The sequence below is a fragment of the Crocodylus siamensis genome, chromosome 2, assembly GCF_052110815.1.
Source record: "Crocodylus siamensis isolate JL-2025a chromosome 2, ASM5211081v1, whole genome shotgun sequence".
Taxonomy (NCBI): Eukaryota; Metazoa; Chordata; order Crocodylia; family Crocodylidae; genus Crocodylus; species Crocodylus siamensis.
Genome location: NC_143396.1, coordinates 174,096,787 through 174,120,105, shown reverse-complemented (window position 1 = coordinate 174,120,105; position 23,319 = coordinate 174,096,787). Strand labels below are relative to the sequence as shown.

Below are 23,319 nucleotides of genomic sequence, written 5' to 3'. Positions count from 1 at the left end.
GTTTGGGGTGGAAGCCACAGCAGCTCTCCCTGCCACACTGCCCCCTTCTCCCCATTCTCCGCCATGTATACCACACACCCTTTCTTCTGCTCTCCCCCTTCTATGCGGTCCTGTTGTATTATGCGTCACTTCCCCCAGGCTCCCTTTGCTCCACATACTCTGTACCTGCTGCATGAGTCACCCTGGCTCCATCCTGAGCCACAGTAGTCGTTTACTTGGCCTAGACCAAAATCGAAGCCAAGGTCTCCCACCTTCCATGCTGAATGTGGGGGGAGGGGTGTCTTAAATATGAGTAATTATAGTAACAACTTAAAAAAAAAAAAAAACAACCCAAAGAAGCATTGTAGAAGATAGGAATGTGGGTATGAAAATCGGGGTTTTATCTGACCTGTGTATGGAACATTTTTGTCCTTTATTTTCTTTTCTGTGTTCTTTATCACATGGCCACAGATGCAAATTAATTTTAAGTGCTAGGGGTTCAGTTTTTTTGTGGGTTTTTTTCTGAACCATAAATTGTTCTTAAACACTGTACATGATTTGGGTATTTGAAAAACACTTGCCAATTACTAACTGTTTACTTGACTGCCTAGAATAGGAGTTAGCAACCTACAGTCTGTGAGTTAGATTCAGCCTATGGAGCCATTTCATCTGGCCTGTGGTGGGGAGAGGGTGGCACAGAGTTCTGTGACATTTTGGTAGTTGGGAGGTGGTGGTACTGTGGAAGGGAATAGCGACAATGGCTGCAGTGTCAACTGGCACATGCTCCGAACCAAGCTATTACAGTAAACCCCTGCTTCAAACTGTTGCTGACCTCTGATCTAGACCTTTGCTTTTGTTTTGTATCTAGTAATGAAAAGACTTATTTGTGTAATGAAAGCCTTTTGGACTTGTTTTGCAGGACATGTTCTTTAAATACACATGGAATAACTTTTTGCATACTCAAGTAGAAATTTGTATTGCGTTGATTCTTGCAAATCCTCTTGAAAGCACAGAAAATGGCACAATTACGGATCAGGAATCCGCTGGGGACAATCTCTTACTGAAACATGTAAGTTTGCTTCCATGGGTTGTTTCTTGAACCTGGTAAACCTTGTTTTTCACTGTTGTAGTAGTTGCTTTTTCTAGTTAAAGTTAAATTTTGACTTATTAGCAGGTATGTTTTCCATGGAAGAAAACAAATTTAAAATTCCATTTTAAACTACAAAAATCCATGTTTTTCCACAACCTACTGAAAGCATGGCAGTGGCGAGTGCTGCTATTTCAGCTCTCTTATTTTTGCTGTGGTTCTTGCATCTAGGCCAGTCAGAACCCCCTTCATCCCCAGCCACTGGGCTAGGAGGCAAAACCACAGCAAAAATAAGAGAGCAGAAATGGTGCTGTGGGATGCTGCCATTCTTTCGGCAGATCGTGGAGAGATGTGCGTTCTGCAGTTTTCCATGGTGAACAGGAATTAGGATCCCTGTTCATTAGGAATAAAAGAGGATGGTGACACTGTCTCACTGACGTTAAAGACAGGCTTCTGATTCATGGCAGTCTGTCTATTCAGACTGTCCTTGGGGAAAGCATGGTATGTAGGACAACTGGGGTGACATCCTGTTTATTCTTGGTCGCCTACATGACTGTTCTTTTGTCATCTTTGTCATTTTCACACCAGAAGGATTCTGTTCCTGGATGTGTAGCCCCATGTATGTAGATGACTAGGTTGTTGCAATGAGTGGCAACAAAATGAGAGAAACCTTCCATTTGTATTTTTTGTTTTTGTTTTTTTTAACCTGAGTGGCCAGGACACTCATTTGGGAAGCCAGAAGACATGGATTCTCGGCCCCGATCACCCAGAGGGTTTTAAACCTTGGTCTCTCTCCAGTCACTATACTCCAACCACCATGGTGCAGGTCAGCTTTCTTCTCTGGCATTCCTTTTTGAAGCTGGTCCTCTGGGCAGCCATGAGAGGGAGCTACATGGGGCTAAGACAGGGATGGACAAAGTCTGGCCTGTGAGCCGGATCTGGTTGGCAATGGACTCCGTTTCCCAGCTGCCCATGGCGGGCTGGTCTCCATGGAGACCCTAGCCACATGTGAAAGTGCAAGGCTGGGGTTGCCATGGAGACCAGCCCCAGCTGTGCTGGCAGGGTGTGTGGCAGAGCAAAGCAGGGGGCTGCTCCGGAGCTGCTGAGAGCTGTAGCCTGCACGCTCTGGGCAGGGGCTTGCAGGCAAGGGATCATGGTTGTGCCCCGGCTCCGTGCAGCGGTGACAGCCTGATCAGGAGCAGACAGAGCCATGATCCCCTGCCCAGAACACTCAGGCTACAGATTGCAGCTCTGCCCTGGCTTCAGAGCAAGCTGCCCCCATTGCAAGATCCCAGCGGCTCTGGAGCAGCCCCTTGCCCTGCTCTGCCACGCACCTGCCAGTGTGGCTGAGGCTGGTCTCCATGACAACCTCAGCCTTGAGCTTTCACAGCACAGCTGAGGCTGAGTCCCTGGAGACCAGCCCCAGCCATGTGGGCAGGGGCTGGTGGGAAATGGAGTCCGGCTGCCATTTTGCCTACCCCTGGGCTGGGAGGAAGGGAGCAAGCCAGAGGTGAATAGCTCAGTGGGGTGGATGCTGGCCTAGAAGGGAGGGGGTCCTGGATTCTAATCTGGGCCCTTGTCCTGAGTGTGTCAGAAGTCCCCCCTGCACTCCTTTCCAATTATTCCCCTCGCCCCCCACACAATAATTATATTAGTGGCTCTGCTTCAACAAGAGCAAAGAGAAAGAAGTGAATAATGCTTATCTGGTGTTTTGGTTAGGATGCTTTGCTGGGAATTCAGGGACATCTAAGTTCAACCCTCTGTGGGAAAGACCTAAAATTCATGGTCTCATTTGGGTTTCCCCAGGTGAGTGATCTAACCACTCAGCTGTAGGAGGCTAAAGATGGATGTTCATATAGACATTTTGGCCAACTCCATCTCAAGGGTCTAAGGTTGTTGCATGTCCCCAAGAGAGATGTGTGTGCTGTGGCTGCCAAAGTGCATGCTTAATCTGCATGGCTATGGAGTCATGAATAGTCTTCCACATGCATAGGACTACATATCCAGGAAAAGCACCTGTCTGGGCACCTAAGTGCCAAAAATGCCCTGTAGACAACCAAGCAATGGCCAGATAGATAACCAGAATAGAATGGCTTCCTAGCTTCTTGTCTCTGAAGAGAATTCCTTCAGACTTGAATGAAATTGACTGACTGGTTCTGAAAAGAATATTTTGTTTGTACAGAAGTTTGTAAACCTTGGTAACACAGGAAGGCATGATGTCAGCTTGGAGTTTTTGAATCACTATATTTGTCATATGTGAAAGTGCTAAGTTTTGTACTGTATAGGTTACTAAAATAGGCCAGATTTTAAAAAATGTTCACCATTCAGCAGCTCCCTCCAAAGGCAAGAGAAGTTGGTTGGAGACTGAGTACTTCTAAAGATTTGGCCATTTAAGTGCCTGGCTGCCTGCTGACCTTGGAACAAAATATTTTTAATATGCTGTAAAAGATTTATTTTGGTTTTGTATGTGGACTGGCAAAGTGGGGTGTTTTCTTATTTAATCTGAAACTAATTGATTGCTGCTTTTGTTTTAAAATGGAAAGTACTTCTACAAAAAATGTACTTTTTTTTTGCTTAATAGCTTTTCCATAAGTGCCAATTAGTAGAACGAATACTTGAAGCATGGGAAATGAATGAGAGGAAGCAGTGAGTAACAGCTATTCTACTCATTTCTTGCCATTTGAAGTGGGGTTGTGGGGGGGTTCAGATTTGATTTTTTTTTTTTTTTTTTTTTTTTTTTGGTAACAAAGTGCATAATCAATTTAGAATTGAGCCTGCTAATGTATTCTCTTCCAGTCGCCAAGTAAATTAAGCCAGTTTAAATAAAACAAAAAACAAAACAATAGCAAAAAAACTGAACAAAAAACACCTGCCAGGATGGCTGGGGCTGGTCTCCATAGCAGCCCTAGCCTTGAGCTTTTACAGCACAGCTGCTGCTGGGGTCTCCCTGGAGACTAGCCCCAGTCATGTGGGCAGGGAAATGGAGTTCAGCTGCCAACTAGATCTACCTTGGTAAGCAAGTATATGCTACAGCTTAAATTAGAGTTTTTATATCAAGCTTTATTTGCCTCAGGTTTAAATGCCTTCTACTTTTTCTTCCCCTTCCTCCCCTGCCTGTCTCTGAACTTGAACTTGGTGGTTTTAATGTCATGAAAAGTCTAATTCCTGGACTGAAAACTAAAATAATTGTTGCTGTTCTATTTGAGTTATTTTAGGGTGTGATGATATACAAGTTATTCTAAGCTGTGCAACTAATCTTCTTCTAGTTCAAAAACATGCTATATATTTGAGAGGTGAAATTAATAGTTTAAATGCTTTTTATTATTAATGCATTAAAGCATGCAATACTTGGAGATGGGAAGCAGACTTTTGTTACAGCAAATAACTAAGGAAATGATTTTCTGTCCTCATTGGCAGAATATCTTTTTTGGAAAGAAAAACCTAGAAGTCTTAAGTATTAAAGCTGTGCGCACAACAGCCAATGGCATAGATGCCATTGTTGGTAGTAGGTTTTTGGTATGCATTTCTGGACTACTGTGGATGAACTGAATTGTCTTTCTAGCATAACTAGAAAAAACTAATCTTGGCAGTTGTACATGCCACATCATTATTGTAAAAAAGATTTGTTAACCCAACTAAAATAAGCAATAACCTTTAAAATAAGTTTTAGGGTATAGTGTGAAGGAGCTCTTACCATGTTCCACAGCCTCATTTGCCTCTGACAGCTAAGATTAAACTTGATTCAGTAGAACCTGGAACATCCCTATGCAGATTGTTCACAACCTGTTTAATTCACAGTATATTGTCAAATTGAGGATAAGGTGGCTGGCTGCTTTGTTGCAGTTGTTTCAAAGGGCTGCTTTGCTACTCAGCTGGAGCTTATCAGTGGTTCCATGCAGCTGTGTATCTCCATTTACAGCATAAATCCTCATCTGTTTGTCAACTGTTGATCCTTTCAGATCAGGGTGTATGAATGAGAGATCACCTAGACCTTTTGATGCATATGCCTAAGCAGGAGTTTTTTTGGAGTGGAGGCTACCCTGACCTTCCATCCCCACTTTAGGCCCCTGAAACAGATCCAGAGGCTAGACTTAGTCTAGATGTTTGCTGCCTCCATGGCTGTATAAACTTTGTATAAGTGTCTGAGAATTGAATCTCGGTCTCCCGTGTGGCAGACAAAGATTCTACTACTGAACCACAGGAGACTTTCCCCTATATCTTTGTAAGGGCTAATGCAGATGGTTCCCAACCACCGGTGGGGGGCTGCCAAGATGCCTGCTGTTCTTGTCTCTCATCGCTGATTGGCCCGTCATGCAGCCCCATCTGTTCACCAATTAGCAGTGAGAGGCAGAGCCACGTTATGGATAGCCTTCTCGGCCAGCCGTCAGCAAGGGGTGCAGCCATATGATGGATAGTCCTCTGCCAGTCAGCGGGGGTAGGGACACTGGGGCCCCTCAGCCAATCACAGGGGAGGGGCTGCCATGACAAGTCTCTGAAAATGGTGGCCGTCCCTGTGATCTATCTACAAAATCAGGCAACTGCTGCTTTGAGTTGGGTAGACCCCTAATTTATAATTCAGCAGTATGTGGTGTGAATGTAAACGGAAACCAATCCCTCTTGTTTTACTTTCCAGTATGTTTTCTAAATATTATTAAAAGTAGAAGCCCCCAGTGAGTCTTGCATTTCTGTTAAAGCTTACCAACAGATTAATTATTGGGCAATATTTATATCAGTGCCCTCATTACTTAAAAGAACACAAAAATCTGTTCTCACATTTTGAAGGTCCATGTGTGAAGTGCTTACAGTTGAAAACCACAAATAAGCTGTTTGTTGGGCAAGAGAGGGCAGACCACAAAAGAGCATCGCTGAGTGGTTTTGCGTAGCCTGAACCTTGAAGGCTTTAGTCTTTTATTTAGTGGAATGTGAGCTGCTGCGGTCTTGCTATTGAATCAGCATTCGTTTTGTTTACAGATGTGCAGCCCCCAGTAGTCTGCTCCTCTTCTTGATGTAGTGTCAACAGTTCCTCCTGTGTTCTGCTTCTGTCTAGGTTTTTTTGTAGTATGCACACTTCCATAATATCTCAGAATAGAGGGATGTAGCCTCAAATTAGAGTGTGATATGCATTAGAAGAGAACTAGTCAGTTTCCTGCCTTGTATAGAGATTATTAAGATAAATAAACCAGGTATTTTGACTCAAATATCAGCTTTCTCTGCTATTTTGAATGTGCACATGAATCCATCTAAAGCAAGTATAAATTAGCATAAGTGTACTCTTGGAATAACAGAGAAAAACTGATACTGGAGTCAAAAGAGCTGGCTTGTTTCTGATTCACAGCCTACTAACTGGATGGGGAGAAATGGGAATCCTACTAAATAATTCATTGTAACTTATAAAGCACCAGATAAGAAAGAAAGGGTTAATAAAACAACAGACCAGTGTTAAATACCTGTCCAGTGCTTTTTTCCTGATGCAGAATCATCTGGAAGGTCCTCCAATTTTGTCATAATCTGATATTGATCTACAAATAAATGCTTACGGCTTTATTGTCAAAGAAAAGTGGGGCCAGAAAGGATCACAGGAGATCTAAACCAGTGGTTTTTAACCTTTTTCATTTGGGCCCTTAAAAAATTGAGACTGGAGGTGCAGAGCCCTTTGAACTGTAAGTGTGGCCATTCATGTACTTTTGATTGATTGCAGTCATCTTTTACGGACCCCTTGGACATAATCTGCAGACCCCATGGGTCTGTGCACCACAAGATGAAACCTCCTGATCTAGTTAATCGCCAAGCTGACGGCAAGATAATCTGTATCTGAGCCATCCTATAGAAGTTTTTGTTTACTAGGCATAAAAATGTTGCCCCTCAATGCATGGTGTAGTCCAGGGGCAAGCAGTTATTTTGGGCGGAGGGCTGCTTACCCAGTTTTGGCAGGCTGACTTGGGCCGCATGGGTAGTCTTGTCCTTTGACAGGTGCCCTGCTCCCTGGTCACCATCTTGGGACCAGTGTCTTGGGACCAATGCCCAAGGGTCAGCACCGGTGGGGCCCAAAGCAGGGCACAGGCTGGCAGGGGTCTGTGGAGCCAGTCTGGGCTGCACCAGCAGGGAGAGGAGGGAGCTGGCCTGGCTCCATAGAGACCCTGCTGGCTGGGACCCTGTGTTCCTGCCACTCTGCTTTGGGCTCCACTGGCAGTGGCCCCAGGACACTGGTGCAGGCCCTGTGATCCTGCTGGCTCCTGCACCTGCTCACTCCCAGTGCCCCCCCCAGCCCCATGGTACAGGCGGGGGGCAGCATACAGCCCCAACCCCTTGCTCCCAGGGAAGAAGCTGGTGCTGAGCCTGGCCCCTCACCTGCCCCAAGGCCGGCACTCCCTGCTGCAGCCCTGCTGTTGTGGGAGCCTGCCGGGCTTCCCCTGGGTCCTACTGCCCTTGGTATCCTGTCACTTTTTACAGGAACCAAGGGCAGATAAATATTACATTTTTCTAGATATTTTAGGGGCACCCTGGTTTGGATAGAATGGCCTCATGTGCTGGGGTGGGCAAAATACGGCCCGCAGGCCAGATCTGATGTAGTGTTTAAGGAGACATGCTGAATTTTTGTAAACAAGCATAGATTTTTTTTTTTTTTTCCCCTGAATGGCCCTGCTGCTATGTTGATGGTCTCTTGTCTCTAAATGTGTTAGCACGGTACCATGTGGAGAGGTTAGCAACTTTTTATAACTTGAATTTACTTTAAGCAAGACCAGATTGGTCGGTCGGTCTGAGCAAGGCCAAATGAGTCTTCAAGTTACAGCTAGACCAATGAGACATAGTAAGATGAAGAGCTGAAATTAGTCTCCATATTCTCATATTTGATCCCTATGATAAGGGACGTATAATTAATTCTTAAGAAACTTTTTCTGCGTTCTTTTTCAAAGGTGTACGCAAGCTAGATGGTTATTTAAAATTGTAACTGGAATATTAGTGTTGGGATCATAAAACTGAATAGGAACATGTTTGTACATAAAGCAGATCTAAAAAGCCTTTTAAAAAAAACTTTGACTTTTTGCTGCATGGAGAGATTTTTACCAGCAGAAAGTTTTGTAAAGGTCTGTTTTGAGCTCTGGGAATTATAGCAAGAAAACATTAAGTGCAGAAAATATGGCAAAGCTAGTGGTGCACTGATAAAGATTTTCTTGGCTGTTACTGATAGCCGATTTATTAACCAACCATATTGGCCAATACCAATCCGATAGCTGATTTTGCAGGAGTGCTGCCTGGTGGGTTGGAGACCAGGGTCCTGAGGGGAGGGGTGTGGGAGGATGGAGATCAAGGGGTAGGGTGGACTAGGCTGGATAGACCCCCTGTTGTCCATAGCTATGGGGAATTTTTGGAGTGGCTATAACCCCCTAAGTTTCCCCCCTAGCACTACCCATGCTCAGGGTACTCCAGTCTGCTGCCTTTCCCTTGGGAGCCTTCACCTTGTGCCCAAATCCAGGGAGGTACATGCCCCGCATGCCTCCCCTGGCAGGTGTGCACGGTGGAGAGGATTTGTCCCCCTCCCTTCACCTCGCCCCATCCCCTGGATGAGCGATCCACAGCTCTGTCCTGATCCTGGCCCTGGGATTGCATTCCTGCCCTAGCTCGGCAGCCCCTGTCCCACTCCCTCCCTCACCATGGGGGCCTCAATCAGGCCCCTTGCGCCCCTTCTCTTCCACAGACTTACTGGCAGGATGCTGCTCTCCAAGCTGCCAGGCTGCATTCCTGGCTGTGTGCATGCTGTAGTTGTGCATGTGGCATTTATTGGTGACATTATTGGCTGCACCAGCCAAAAAAAGCCCATGACTGATAATGTTAATTTTCCTTTCATTGGTGCCCATCCGATATTCACCCGATTATAACCATGCACCTCTAGGCAAAGCAAGTGACAAGAAACCCTGACCTCTGAGCAGCAACTAGCATTTGGTAGTTGAGGACAAATACAGATGCACATGTTCTTAATTTTAGGCCAGTTCCAGCTAATCTCAGTTCTCCAGTCTTGTGAAGTGGTGATCTGGCAGCTGATACTTTCTATTTTGAGTCAAACAAGTTAGCATAGATAGCTGAATTGCCTCATAGCTACATTGTCACTTGAATGTCTTTAACTTACTATGCTTCAACTTTGGGAAGACAGCAGTCCTAACTTATCCGTTTTATAGAAATTTCAATTGGTCCTTCTTTGTCAATCAGAAATTTAAAAAAAAACTTATGCATCCTGGAGTATTTTAGTGTATCCTGAATGAAGGACTTACTTATTACTCAGGCTCAGAAGAGTCTTTCCCCTCCCCCCCCCCTTCTTTCTCTTTTTTTTTCTTTCTTTAGAATATTTTTATTAACAATAGTTTCCAGGGAAAGTATCCTTAGACTCCGGGGAAGTGTAGGCAATTTGGACCAAATTTAAATTAATATTTCCTTCATTTTGACCATTCTACTTTTTCTGCCCCTGTCAGTCTTAAAAATATGTGAAGGCTTGATTGTAGTAGTTATATACATTTTAGACCAGTGGAGAGGTTGGAGGTGCCTTGAAAAATTTACAACTTTTAAAAAACTTTTTGGTTGAAGTGTATGCTGTTCATTCTGCCTAAGAGTACTCTGTGTTCTTGCTTGATTAGTCTGTACTTTCTTTTAACACTTTCATGGCTCTGCTGAACATTTTGAAACCACAGAGTAGTTTAATAGCCAGTTAATTATCCAGAATATGAACGTTTGCACTTTTTTTTTTCCTTTTGCAGGGCTGAAGGAGGAAGGCGGTATGGCTATATGGGTCACTTAACAAGGATAGCTAACTGTATTGTCCATAGTACTGATAAGGGGCCAAACAGTACACTAGTCCAGCAGCTTATTAAAGGTAATACTAAAGTTTGCAAATTTTGTCCTAGACTTTTCTGTTAATTGGGTTTATGGAATTGAGTTGTGCTAGGAACAAAAGAGGCAGATTTTAATATTGATTTTTTTTTTCTCTTTCTTTCTTTTACAAATGTTCTTCAGACAAAGTGTGTGTGTTTGATTTGCCCATTCATTACCAAGGCTGCTTCAAATGCAAGTGGTAGGGAGCATGTGGTAATTTTATAATTAAATGGAGTCAAGCTGTGTATTCTGATGTGCAACTCAGCTCCCCTCTACACACTACACATAAAGCATGATTAACCAGAACAGTCACAAACTCCTGCAAGACCGTTTCAGGATGGACATAAGGAAGAATTTCTTTACTGTCCGAGCCCCCAAGGTCTGGAACAGTCTGCCAGCGGAGGTGGTTCAAGGACCTACATTGAACACCTTCAAGAGTAAATTGGATGCTTATCTTGCTGGGATCCTATGACCCCAGCTGACTTCCTGCCCTTTGGGCAGGGGGCTGGACTCGATGATCTCCCGAGGTCCCTTCCAGCCCTAATGTCTATGAAATCTAAAGTTGTGACCTAGCTACACGTTCAACGAATTAATGGTGTGATAAAGGAAGCGTAAGCTACAAAGTTATTCCACAAAAATGTGTAGTAACTTTGTAGCTTGTTCTAATCACACCATTAATTGAATATGTGGCCAAGTGCTTCCCTGTGACAGGGAGCCCCACTAACTGAGGGGCTCCCAGCCTCAGGATGCACCACCTGCTGTCAGCCCTGGGACTGACAAGGCTCACAGTGGCAGCATTGTTCCTGGCCCTGCCCTGGCTGTGAGCTTCCTCAGCTGTGGGGCTTGCAATGGGGAGAATGCTGCCCCCCTCAAGCCTACTCAGCTAATGGGAAGAATTCTGCTGCTGTTGCAAACTCCCACACCTCACGAGGCTTGCAGTGGTGGCAGTGTTCTCCCTGCTGTGAACCCTGTATCTCACAGTGGTGGCAGAATTGCCCCTGCTGCAAGCCCTGCAGCCCACATCAGCTCACGGGGCTGGCTCATAGCTTCAGAAGCTGGTGCAGGGAGAGTCCAGGATCATGGTATGGCATAATGGGATCTAATGCACGACCCTACAGTCACAACTCTTGCCATGTACCCTTTAGGATGGAAATAAATGTTGCCTTTCATCTCCCCTGTGCCACCATAACTACTTTTATGGTGGCACAAAAGCCAAGCAGACATCCATACCCCTTGTAGAGCCACAACTGCCCAAAATCTGTGGCTCCAATGAAGGTGGCATCAATATGTGATATTATTTATTAGTGGATGTCTGCTTTACAGCATCAGAATGCTGGGAGCCTGGAGCTGCTAGCTCTTTCTAGTCCTGCACACCTTGGTTAATTCCTACCAGGCTCTTCCTGCAGGTACATCCTAGCACAGCCAGTCCACTTCATTTGGTGGCATCTGTTTTGAGCCTTATTTACAAAGATACTTCTAGAACAATGCTGCTTTTTTTCCCCTCTAAGCCTTCCTTTATGGTTTTTGTCCATTGCGTTTCTTCCCTAAGGGTCCATCTCCACAGGCCCTTGTCCTGTTAGTGGTTACTTGCATCTTTCTTATGGTCACTTAATATAACAAGCCCACTGCACCAGGGAGCCACTGGCTTCTTGCGAGGGGGCGGGGCAAGATGGGATGGTGCTTTAATTTAAACTGGGTGTGCTCCCATGCCAAGCCCAGCACATGCCCAGAAGAGGCAGCGTGTTAGTTGCACCCAGCTTTCCCAACATCTGTGTAGATTGTGTGCTTTAATGGGGTTTTTTTGAATCAGCTATTAGATAAAAGTACCAAAAGGCCCCAATGAAGTGCCTGATCTATACAGATGCTGCAGCGCCAGGTTGAAGTAATGCACTGCTGCTTCCGGTAAAGTGAGGTGCGTGTTTTTTGTTTTGGTTTTTTATCTGTCCCCATCCCTTTCCCTGCCCCCAGTCTGTCAGCACCCATTGAGAGCATCAACTAATAGACTGGCAGTGTCTGTCTGAAAACCACACGCTGTTTTATCTGCCATGTGAGAGTATATATTTCCTGCAGTGCTTTCAGCAGTTCATTGTTGGGGTTTAAGAAGAAAACAATCATATTTCTTGAATGTCATTTCACTGACATGGGACTAAATCTTTTTTTTTTTTTCTTGCATTTCATACTTCTAGAGCTACCAGAGGAGGTCAGAGAACGATGGGAGACATTCTGCACAAGCTCCTTAGGAGAAACTAACAAAAGGAACACAGTGGATCTAGTAGGTTTTATAAGATGAAGTTTGAAAAGTTACTTCTTTTGTAAGGGCACCTCTTTTCCTTTCCAGTGTGTCAGGGACAGAATTACACCACAGCCTTACCAGCCATTGTTCTTCTAAGACAATGTCAGCCAGCATCTCAGGTAGTTCAATTGTGGAATCGACACCACCCTGATTTCCTTTGCAAATATGGCTACTTTTATTGGCAGTTACTGTAATTTTGCAAGGATATTTGGAGTTGGGCACACTTTGTACTGCACCTCTTTAAAAAAAAATACTACGCTACAGGAAGGTGTCACTTTGAGGACCTTGCAAGTTCAAAACTGCCTGAAGAATTGAGACTAAAATTGCTGAAGCTGGGGTTAGACTTGATCCATGTAGGATGTAAACAGACCTACATATGAACTGCTTCCTGCATCATGGAATGTGATGCACGTAGTATCTACCTCACTTAAGTAATATGATTTCATATGCCTGTGTTTATAGTCCTGTGATGACTATTCTGTTCTGCACTGACTGATTTGGAGATTACGTTGACTTTTTAAAGGATTAAATGCTCATCTAATTTTGAAGTGCAGAATTAGACTTAAATAGAGACAGCCTTTTCTGTTCAATGTATTTAAAGATAAAGTATTCAGTGTGAAAGGAAATGCATTCCTTGATTTCCAAATTGGACAAACTAATTTTTTATTTCTGTTGCAAATTTTAATGGTTGTCTTTGTTATGGAAGATTTTCTTTTTTTAAGATGAGGCTGCTGCTTCCTACTTTTTTTTTTTTTTTTTTTTTTTTCTTTCTTTGTGGCTTTTAGTCCTGTTCCAGTTCCCAAGAATATGCTGCTTTTGTCTGTGGGTTACTGAATGGTACTGATAAAGTACTAATTTGGACCAAAAGATGAATAAAGATTGTTAAATCTGCTGTTTTTAATTTTTTAAAACTCTGAAGTTGCTGTATGATATGCTGTTTCTGCAAATATAAGAACAAAGGAATACAACTCGAAGTACACCGTGTAATATGCAGTCTGTTCTTTGCTTAGTGGTAAATTATATTCTCTTGCATTTAAAACAAACGGGAATACTCTTTGCAAGTCCTGCAAACCAAGAGATCTGTGTAAAAAAAAAAAAAAAAAAAAAAAAAAAAATTAGGCAGTATTCAATCTATAAATTTGTTTCCTGCAGGGCTGAAAAAGTGAAAGATGTCTAGTTTTAATGAGCCAGAATTGCACTTCATAACAATACAGTCCACTCAGGTTCTGAGATGTCTGCTCTTTTTTTCTGCATGGCGGGGACTAGCCAAGTGCCCCATTTGTATCTACATTAGATACCTATCAACATATAATTCTTGTTCTCTAGCACCCAATTCTCCAGCTGAGTGAAAAGACTAAATACTTAAAACATCTAGTCTAATGGCTTATCCTTAATGCTGAAGTACATTTTCAGATTAAGACATCTGAAAGGGAATCACATTTTGTTTCTCTTGAGGTGGTCCATTATGAGCCTTTTGTAATTGACTAGTTTTTTGTTTGTTTTTTTTTTCAAAACACACAGCACTAATTCACAGCAGAAATACAGAAAGTGTACAGTAATTTAACAAATTTACCCAAACCTGTAGATTCTGGGCTTTTTGTGAATCTGACATCTGTAATGCTAACTAAGATCACAGCTGCTTTGGATTAATGCTGAAGAATCAGTCTTCCTGGATGAGGAGCATTTGTTGGGTTTGTAAAATCTTCTTTTGAAAATGTCCCATAAGTGTCCCGCTGCGATTCAGACTTTCTTAGCCTCCTGACCTTGAAAAAGTTGCGTAGTTGACATGTATGTGGAACAGTAAACCTAGATCTTCTGAGAAGCTTTTTAGTTGATGTGGAGGCAGAGCAATTTACCCCAACTAAGAATTCTGCTTGGGGAAATAATTGGTGTCATGCAAGGCCTCCCATCTAAAGTTTTCTTAAAAAACCTTCTACAGGTCAGCCTGCTAGCTAGCTAAGGTAAATCTCTCTCAAAGAAACCTATCTTAAACTGGATCCCCACCAGTTAGGATAATGCTTGAATACTGAGCCTCTCTTGTTCAATTCAGGTTTCAGTATGGAACACAGGACATTTAACACTCCTTTATACTAGATCCTGTTGAGACCAAGTACCTGATACCTGCTGTCTCACAAATGGGGTGTTGTCTTTCCATCTTCGTTAGCTGGTCTAACATGAAATCTCTCATTAAAATAGCACTTTGGAAAGTTTGCTGTTGGTCATTGAAGTGCCTGAGCTGAGCGCAAAGTTCTTCAGCTTTTCCAGAATCTAAGTGAGGATACAGTTCCTCTGCTTAATGAAATAATCCGCATGACACTGCAGAGCAGAAATGAGTAACAGATGCCATTAAGCACACTGTTGGCATCACTCTTTGTCAGACTGTCACATAATAACAATCAATGTAACACCGTTGCTGTCAGAGAAAAATGGTTATTAACATTCAATAGCTGCAAGGGGTATGTTCCTCTGACTTTATGGTAGTGGCTTTCTTTCAAATGCATTGCTCTGTGGACTTGTATTAAACAGCGTTTGCTAATTTAAATACCCATACTTCATGCTTCTTGAACTGTGCAAAGAATCATTTTATTGGCATAATGTTTCTGTTTCTGGCATGAAACACTTCTGCACTTCTGAATGGACACCACATTGGCTGTAAGTGAAACTACAGATGAAACTTAAGTAATTGTTAACTCCAGAATCCTGCCCTAAACAGAAGTTAATGTTTGTGATTTGGTGGAAAAATGTTATAAACTCTGTAAGACCAGGTTCTTTGAGTGAATCTGATATCTTTTATTAGACCAACTTAAATAATTGGAAAACAATTATTAACCAAGCTTTTGGGTTCAAAAACCCTTTGTCAGGTTAAGGAAGTTTCAGCAGTTAACTCTGTAATAATCATGCACAGCCAAAAGACTATTTGTGTTCTTAATTGAAAAATGTCTTCAGAAACAAACCAGTCCTTCAGTGGCTCTCAGTACAAAGTGTTCTTTAGATCCTTTCAAATCATTGGCCTTAACTAACCCTTCTCTAAGTTTATGGAAGACGAACACACTCAAAAAGAACACCCACGCAACGATGTTTCCCTTAATGACAGAGTGAGAAATAAAGAAGTAAAATAAAGATAATATGTTTTAAGTTGTGATACATTTACTTGTGTAATGCTTATGCCATGCCTATATAAGACAGTAGGAGAAATATACAAAATTATTATACAGTTATCCCAAGAATAGCTAATTTGCTCTTTAGTTCCTTACAGAAGGTAAGAAATTTGCTCCAACAAGTGAGATGCTTTCTTCCAGAGGGAATCACATTCCAAAGGATTAGCTCACATTGACAGCAATGGTGTCTACACTGTACGTAGAGTGGGGAACTGAGAAATAACCGTTAATAAAAGCATAGCAATTTGTGAGTTTGAGTTTGGTTTATGACCTGCACCTGCTGGAAAGAGTGTGGTGGTGATGGAGCAGGTTAGATTCTTCCATTCAGCCGCTGCTCCCTAGTTTTCTGCTGCTAGAGTAGCCTAGCTCTATCTGCAAGAGCTATTTGCTATCAAAAAAACTGAATAGCTCTGCAGTACTTCATCAAAGTCATTAAAGTTCTTGTGAAAATGGGTGTCATACTATATGACAATCTGAATTAATTTGTTGGCTATGCCATGGTATTGCTTTAGCTAGGATAGCTTAATGATGACTTTAAAACTGTCCTGCAAATGCAGTTGAAGCATTTTAAAATTAGACTTCTGACAGACACAGAATATTTTTTTAAAGTTAGGGCCACTAGTTACTAAATTTCAGTCAATTCTAATAGAGATTTTATACATATTTATGTTTTTCTTGAATCCTGAAGAACCTTTTTTTTTTAAATGTCCCCATCTTTTATTTAAAGCCTAACCTTTATCGTGTATATATGTTGTTTTAACTTCTGAAGAATACTGGCTATTTTCCAGTCATCTAGGGTGCCTCAAATACAGTAGCTGTTTTTGGGACAAAATGCCCAGGCATGCAAGACTTTAAGAATGCAGTACTTAGTTTAAACACCAACCCATGTGCACACACGCACACCCTACATCTCTCCCTCTAGCATAAGCTTGGATGTGAGAACGCATAGGAAGGAGTCTTATTGTAAGACCATGTGTGTAGGGACTAGACTTCCACAGGCTCAGTGATGTTCACCTGTGCTGACCAGCCAGCTTGATTTGCCATTTCAGCCTCATGTACATGTGCCTGTTTAGTGATTTATTTTTTTAATTTGTTTTAGTTTTTTAACCATGGTCTAATAATCCAGGAAATATTGTAGAAAAAGCATAACTAAATTAAAAGAGAAAAACCCTACAGCCTTTGAGAGTGGGATCTCCTTGTGTGTTTGATCAAGCTGAGCTCCCCACCCCTTTTTTTATAGAGACTTCCTTTTAAAAAATGAGCAGAAGATGAACTGTAGTGCATAGGGGAATAACTTTCAAGATGCAATTATTTGTTTTGTGCTAATGATCTACAGACAGCTGTCTGCTCATCAAGTATGGATTCTGGAGTCAACTGTCAAGAGGAAGAAATTGCATGCCTGTTCTTTTTAGTACATTGCCACCCCCTGCTAAATCTGTGTGAGAGGTGCTTCTCTGATGGGAGGCAGTGGTGGATACTTGCAAGGGTCCAGTGCTTAGGAGACTAATGTGCTTCATGGACCTCTCACGTGCTAGATCAACTTATGAAATGTCCCAATTCCTATAGCAGTATTCCTTAAGACAACAGCCATTGCTATTGTTTTTCCAAAGTTATTTTTGCTGCATTTTTTGTTTTGTGTGTTATAGACTCTTTGCTTTTAAAGTGTTCGTTGTTTTGTTAGTACTTTTTCAAGCAGTTGTATTATTTACACAGTATCCTGTCAGTAAATACAATTATGGTAATGCAGAATGCCAACTGACTGAAAGAAAGAAATGGGTCCTTTCATCAAAAAAACTTCAACTGTATTATTGTGGGGCTGTAACCAGTTCTCAAGTTAAAAATCTTCCCTGGCTAACCAAAAGGAAGCCAAGCTCAGGGTGCGCACATATGCGTGCGCGTGGACGTGTGTGTGTATTGTTTGGACAGACTAGGTGTTTAGCTGCATTGAAGAATTCAGTATTTTTGGAGCTTCTGTAATTCATTTCTGATGTCTTATGGTTGCAATTGATTAGCAGATGTTTATAGGAGGTACTCTATTGTTAATATCCACGTTTTCCACAGAGGGAAATAGTATGTATTTGAAGCTTAGCTTGTACATCATCCTTTCATGTAGACTTTTCACATCCTAGAAACAAGCTGTTCTAACAGTCAGACTTGGGGGGGGGAAAAAAACCCAAAGAGTGATGGCAAAACATACTAAACATTTTTCCTTTTTTATAAAAACTTCTGAGAGTTCTGATGCTCCTTTTAGTCTAGTATCTACACAACCCCTTTATCTCTCTGTTAAGTAGAAAACTACACAGGAATTGTGAACTGAGTCATTTTTACAGGTATGCTTAAATTTAGCTTCAGGCCAATTTAATCTGTAAATCAGAATTCCAAGTATTTTACTTTGGTTTGACTTGATTTTTATTATTGCTTGCTTTTCACAAGGCTACCTACTTAAAATTTAATAGACTTGAACAAAAAATGATTTAAATGTTTGGTAATTCTGAGCAATTAAGCTGTCGGACAAATCCTAGTGACCTTTTAGGGAGGTTCTTTGTTCTGATGCTCAGTTTTAGAGATTTGCATCTTATTTTTCAAATTAAAAAAATATATGCTAAGTATGTGCAGAACCTATACCATGGTTTGAACTTGAACATGATGTTTTTGGGTAGCAGGGGAGGATGGGATGTGATTTTTACTGCTGAGTCATTCCAAGGTCATGTTTGTTTTACCCAAGATTGGTAATATTAATTTCTTCTATGGAGCCCTGAATTAAAAAAAAAAAAAAAATGTATGGAAAACTTATTTAAATACTTCTGGAATATAGAGATCTAGTTTTTGAGATGGTTTTTTGCCCTTCATATAGACAGTTTACTTTTAGAAAGACGATCAGTTGTTTCGAAGTAATAAGTGAAAGAATTACACGTGCCATTGGTTCTCAACCTTTTTTTGTACCAGGATACCGGGACCCATTTGTAAGCGTTGATGGGCAGTCCTGACCCAGTGTCCCTCACTCCCAATCCACTGCCTCTAGTGCGTGGGGCATGGGGAGTCCCAAGCAGGCTGGAATTTGGCCAGCTTGCAAGGGAAAAGCCACCATTTCCTATGTTTTTCTTCTTTCAAAGGAGAATCTGTTTTTAAGGCTTGTTCGTGACCCTTTCATGTACTTCTGTGACCCACGGTTGGATCGCAACCCATGGGTTGAGAAATACTATTCTATGCAGTGTTTATTTTTATGGAAATATTTCTTAACTTAAGCCATCTTGGCCATCTAGCCTCAGCGTCTACTGCTTTTAATTATGAGTTTTAGGCACTTAATTCTTTTGAAGAACCGGACCTTGCTCTGTCATTGTCAGTTTGAGTTTGTTTAGCAGCTAGATGTTTAAAGTTGGTTTAGTTCTCATGTGATGTACAGAAAAATTTGCTAATGGTATCTAGCACTATAAAAAATGGACAACACCCTACACAAATAGTGTGTGCATGATGCTTTTGTAGTATGACAGTTGAAAATTTATTTCCTGGATTGAAAATCTTCCACTACATCTCTTTTTGCAATGGGATTTAATGACAGTTAACTTGTATTCAGATTTGCATGAAACCTGTTTTCTGTATTAAATGCCTAAATTCTTTGTCTAGGTTACTACCTGCCACATTCATTCATCCAGCGATGACGAAATTGACTTTAAAGAAACTGGTTTCTCACAAGATTCTTCTTTGCAGCAAGTGAGTTTTGTTTGTTAACATTCTTTTTATGCATAGGTTGTTCCTTTTGTGAAAGCAGGGGTGTCAAACTGGCTTTGTGCCCTAAGCCAGATGCAGACCGCAGGGCTCCTTGCGGGCTGGGTTCAGTCTGGAGCATGGTCTGGTTCTGGCATGGGGCATGTGCAGCTCCAGCATGGGACTGAAAGTAGGGCTGATTGCTAAGGAGGTAGGGGCACAGCAGTGACAACTGGCAAAGTGGCTGGAGGGTGACAGATCTGTATTGGGCCTTGCTCACTCTCCTGCTTGGCAATTGCCATATCTGCCTGGGCCCAAAGGAGGCTGTGTTCCTTCTTCCCTTCCCCAGCTTGTGTTGGCCTGAATGTAGTCTGGCAGGCTAGATAGAGCAGCCCTACATTTGACACCCTTGTCTTAGACTATGGTCTTTGGTCACTCTACCATAGTGTGAAACTGACTTTTATTCATGCAAGTAATTCTAAGAATGGGTATTGGTTCTTAGCAAAATGGGATTGTTTAATATATTCCATAGGTTGGTTTCAGTTCCTGAAGATAGATGAGTGAGATGTTATTTAAATCACATTTTTGGGTTAAAATACATACTTTATCAAAAGAATATGCATTCTATTTCAATTGCTACAAATTCAAAAGTTTTTTAAACTTATGAAGTAAGATGCTGTAGCTGATTGTTTGAAGAATAAAGTAAGAGAATTGGCTAATTCATCTTGGTACATTCTAGCTTTAGGAGAACATCAGAATGCAGTTGCTCAAATGTGGGGGGAGAATGCTGAGCCCATTTATTTTGGCATGGGGAATCCAGTAGCTTAGTACAGAACTTTTCTTAAGTTTCAAACCATTGATATTTAAATATGCACAAAAAAATCCTTTAAATTAAGCTGCTTTATATGGCCAGCATCTCTTTCAAATTAACTTTAGAATTTCCATGTATCATACACTAGGAACAGAATGCATGTATTCTAGCTACCAGCTGTACAAAAGCAAGAACGAAAGCTTTTTAGGAGTGTTTAGAAAACTTAGTGACCTGTCAGACTGGAACATTTGGAAGAACGAGGCAGTCTGAAGTGTAAAGCTCTGTAGAAACTTATAGTTTGCTAATTTGACAGCAATAGAATATTTAATACAATTATGCCACACCACTGGGTAGCATTTCTTTAAAATTATCAGCTAACAGTACCCTGTGCTTTTGATATTTCTGTCACTTTCGATGACTGCAGGGTGCTCTGGATTAGCACTGTCCCACTGGTAGCATATATTACCTTTTAACCTTGTAGTGGAAATTGGAAGAACATATGAGTTGTCGCTGTATGCTGAAAAACAACTGATAAAAACATTTTGCAACATATACAGAATTTGGATTTTTGATCAAACAGCTTATTTTTAACTGCCTGTTTATTGGGAAGCCAAGCATAACTGCGTGGTCTCATGGTCTTTGGTTCTTGTGGTTTGTAAAATTGGGTTAATTGGAGGGTATTGTAATCTTAGAAACTTGTATTGGTATATTCATGTCTAAAGTTATTTCAGTGATTTGGCACATATCAGAGTTATCGTTTTGTTGGATGGCTTTGAGTTCCTTCCCTAATGTAGCAGCTTTAGTAAGCAAGCTGAATATTAGGAAATATTCAAAAATTGTTTCAAGCACCACCTCCTGATTGTATGTCCAGTATATGCTCTGCCACTTTTAAAGCAGCATCAAGTGGTTAGATGGTCCATCTTGCAGAGAGACAGAGGACCTAGTGCTGTGGTACTGATCTTTTCAGTCCTAGTGTTTCCACACAAAAACATGTCCAACTGCAGTAGAGACTGTCCATCCCAGATAGGCCTCATCAACCACTTTTGGACCCACTGTCCTGGAATACAGTCATCTTCAACTGCAATGGATTGCTGAAGACTGATCTTTTCAGTCAAAGTGTATGTTTGCAAAAGATACTTAGTCTCTTTTAAAACTAGAATGGCAAAGTCTGTCTTGAAGTTGGTTCATGCTAGGAAGTTCAGTATGGTAGTGAGAGAGGTAGTAGGCTTAAATCATTTCAAGGACAGGTAGACTACTTTTCCCAAGATAAATAGCTAGACATTAGTGTCTCTATCTTACCCATTCTTCTCTGTCCCTTCCTCTACCCTTCACCCCGCCCCCCCACTCCCCCTCCCAACACACACACACACACATTCTGCCTAGCTAGCTGGGGTGGGAGTGGTAGCGGAGACTAGCCAATGATGATATTTTTACCACTGTCATCTAGACCTTCTGTGAACAAAGCTAGATGACGTGGCTGTGTTAAAGCTGCTACAGTTACCGTCACCAGAGGAGCTACGCTGATATTAGCAGTGTTACAAGATTCTAGAAAATTGTCTGCATACCCACAGCTTGGGAGTAAGCAAAAATTACTTTAATTGTGCCTGAAAAACCGTGGCTTTTTAAGAATTGAAAACCTTTTAAAAATTTGTTTGTGAACACCTGAATTAGCCCTTGATACAGAGTAGGTTTGATCTCGGTGATTCAGGCCAGGGGGTGACCAACATCAGCCAGTGGAATCATTGTATTAGTCCCATGGTCGTTGGGGCCTTCAGTGGCAGGAGCTTTGGTGGCAGGGGCCTTTACCTGCACCACACCACAGCCAGACAACAAGGAGCTTCACCCATGGTGTGACTGGTATCAAGGAGAACCAGCAGCAGCCACTTGGACTTGAGCCAGGTCATTCTGGGCCACCATCACAGTAAGGCTGCCAGTAGCTGATCTAGGCTAAAGAGATCCCTTTGGAAACATTTATTAAGGATGCTGGATGAGAAGTGAAGTGATTCTTAAAATTTTCTGTTTCCTACTGACAGTTCTGTAACTAGAATTTATTTGTTCAGGAAAAATGTGGTAACTTTTCACATAAAGTTCATAACCTTTGCCACCTGATGTCTAACTTAATGTATAACTCTTTATATGCCACAAGATGGATCAGCCTTATCAGTCTAGCTTTGTTGTCTTTGAGGTTTTTTTTGTTTCTTTTAACAAAAAAACCCAACAAATTGATGTATTTTCTTCTTTGAGCTCTTTAAAATTTGTCCTGAATTTCCCTCAGTAGGGTTGGCACTACCACAATGATGTGTCTCGTACTGTAAATCTTCTGCAAATTCCTGTAATTCAATAGCACCAAACAAAAATATATTGAAGTCTTGTCTTCTCCCTCCTCATCCTCCAGCTTGCAAAACATGGATCAGATTTCTGGTTGGTGCCCTCTGGGAACCCTTTTCTAGTTTTCTTTTTCCCTGCTGCTGTGGTTTAAAGGGCATAGAGAAAAATATTTATTTTTTAAAATCCCTTCAGTTTTCAACAGAGATGTGGGATGGAAAATTTTCCAGTGCTTTATTTTTCCTTGGGAAATTTTCCCTTTCTAAAAATTCATTGTTTCATAAAACTCATTAATAACAATGAATGGATGCCAATATGATATTTAGGCAAGTGTGGCAATTTCAAAGTTGTAATTAATGTTTTTCAGGTGATTATCCATAGGAAGTGTGAGAGAGTACATGTATGTTTTATTGATTTGTAAACAGGAGGGTAAATACATTTGCATAATAATCCAAACCAAAAATCAAGTTATGAATTCACTTAATTGGCTGTGCAGGTCAAATCAAAACCAAAGCTAAAATTCTTATTTCATCTCGGACTGCAAGTTGAAAGCAAAATCAAAACTAAAACTGATTAATTTTTGTTTCACTTTCAGTTCAGCAAACGCACAGCGTCTCATTTCTTTTCTTGAGTTGGGGAAGTTGGAAGTGTTTGCATAAGTTCTGTTGGGTTTTTTTACTGCTTTTGGTTTCAAGTAGTCATAATAATGCCTAATCAGAAAAAAAAACTAGTGTGAAACATCATGTTAATGAAGTTCAAGCCTCTGAAGGAATGAAGAAACAAAGTTGGTAGATGTAAATATTGCGGGCAGGAGTATGCTAACAATGCAAGAGGAAGGAAGAAACATTTAATAACATATAGAAACTCTCCTGAAAGAGTACAAGCCATATACAGAAAGCTAATGCAATGAAGTATTGGAACAACATCATCATAGAAAAGTCTACTTCAGGAATCATATGTAAGTAAATAAATTAATATGTTAAACAACGCACAGTATAGACTAGCATCTATATTGTTTTCATAGTTGTTAGGTTTGGAAGGGACCTGAGCAGATCATCAAGTCCGACCCCCATGTTAAAACATTATCATTTTAAAAGTC

At 41.4% G+C, this 23,319-nt stretch overlaps 1 protein-coding gene across 9 annotated transcripts in view; it reads left to right on the top strand.

The window, feature by feature from the left end:
* The window catches only part of PPP6R3 (protein phosphatase 6 regulatory subunit 3), a 105,918-nt gene that overhangs the window by 51,480 nt on the left and 31,119 nt on the right, over window positions 1-23,319 (top strand). For all 9 annotated transcript variants that reach the window (XM_090032353.1, XM_090032352.1, XM_090032351.1 and 6 more), the window contains 5 exons: window positions 899-1,048; window positions 3,648-3,712; window positions 9,814-9,929; window positions 12,115-12,200; window positions 19,004-19,090. In XM_090032353.1, coding sequence (XP_089888479.1) covers window positions 899-1,048; window positions 3,648-3,712; window positions 9,814-9,929; window positions 12,115-12,200; window positions 19,004-19,090 — 504 coding nt within the window. The remainder of the gene's footprint in view (window positions 1-898; window positions 1,049-3,647; window positions 3,713-9,813; window positions 9,930-12,114; window positions 12,201-19,003; window positions 19,091-23,319) is intronic.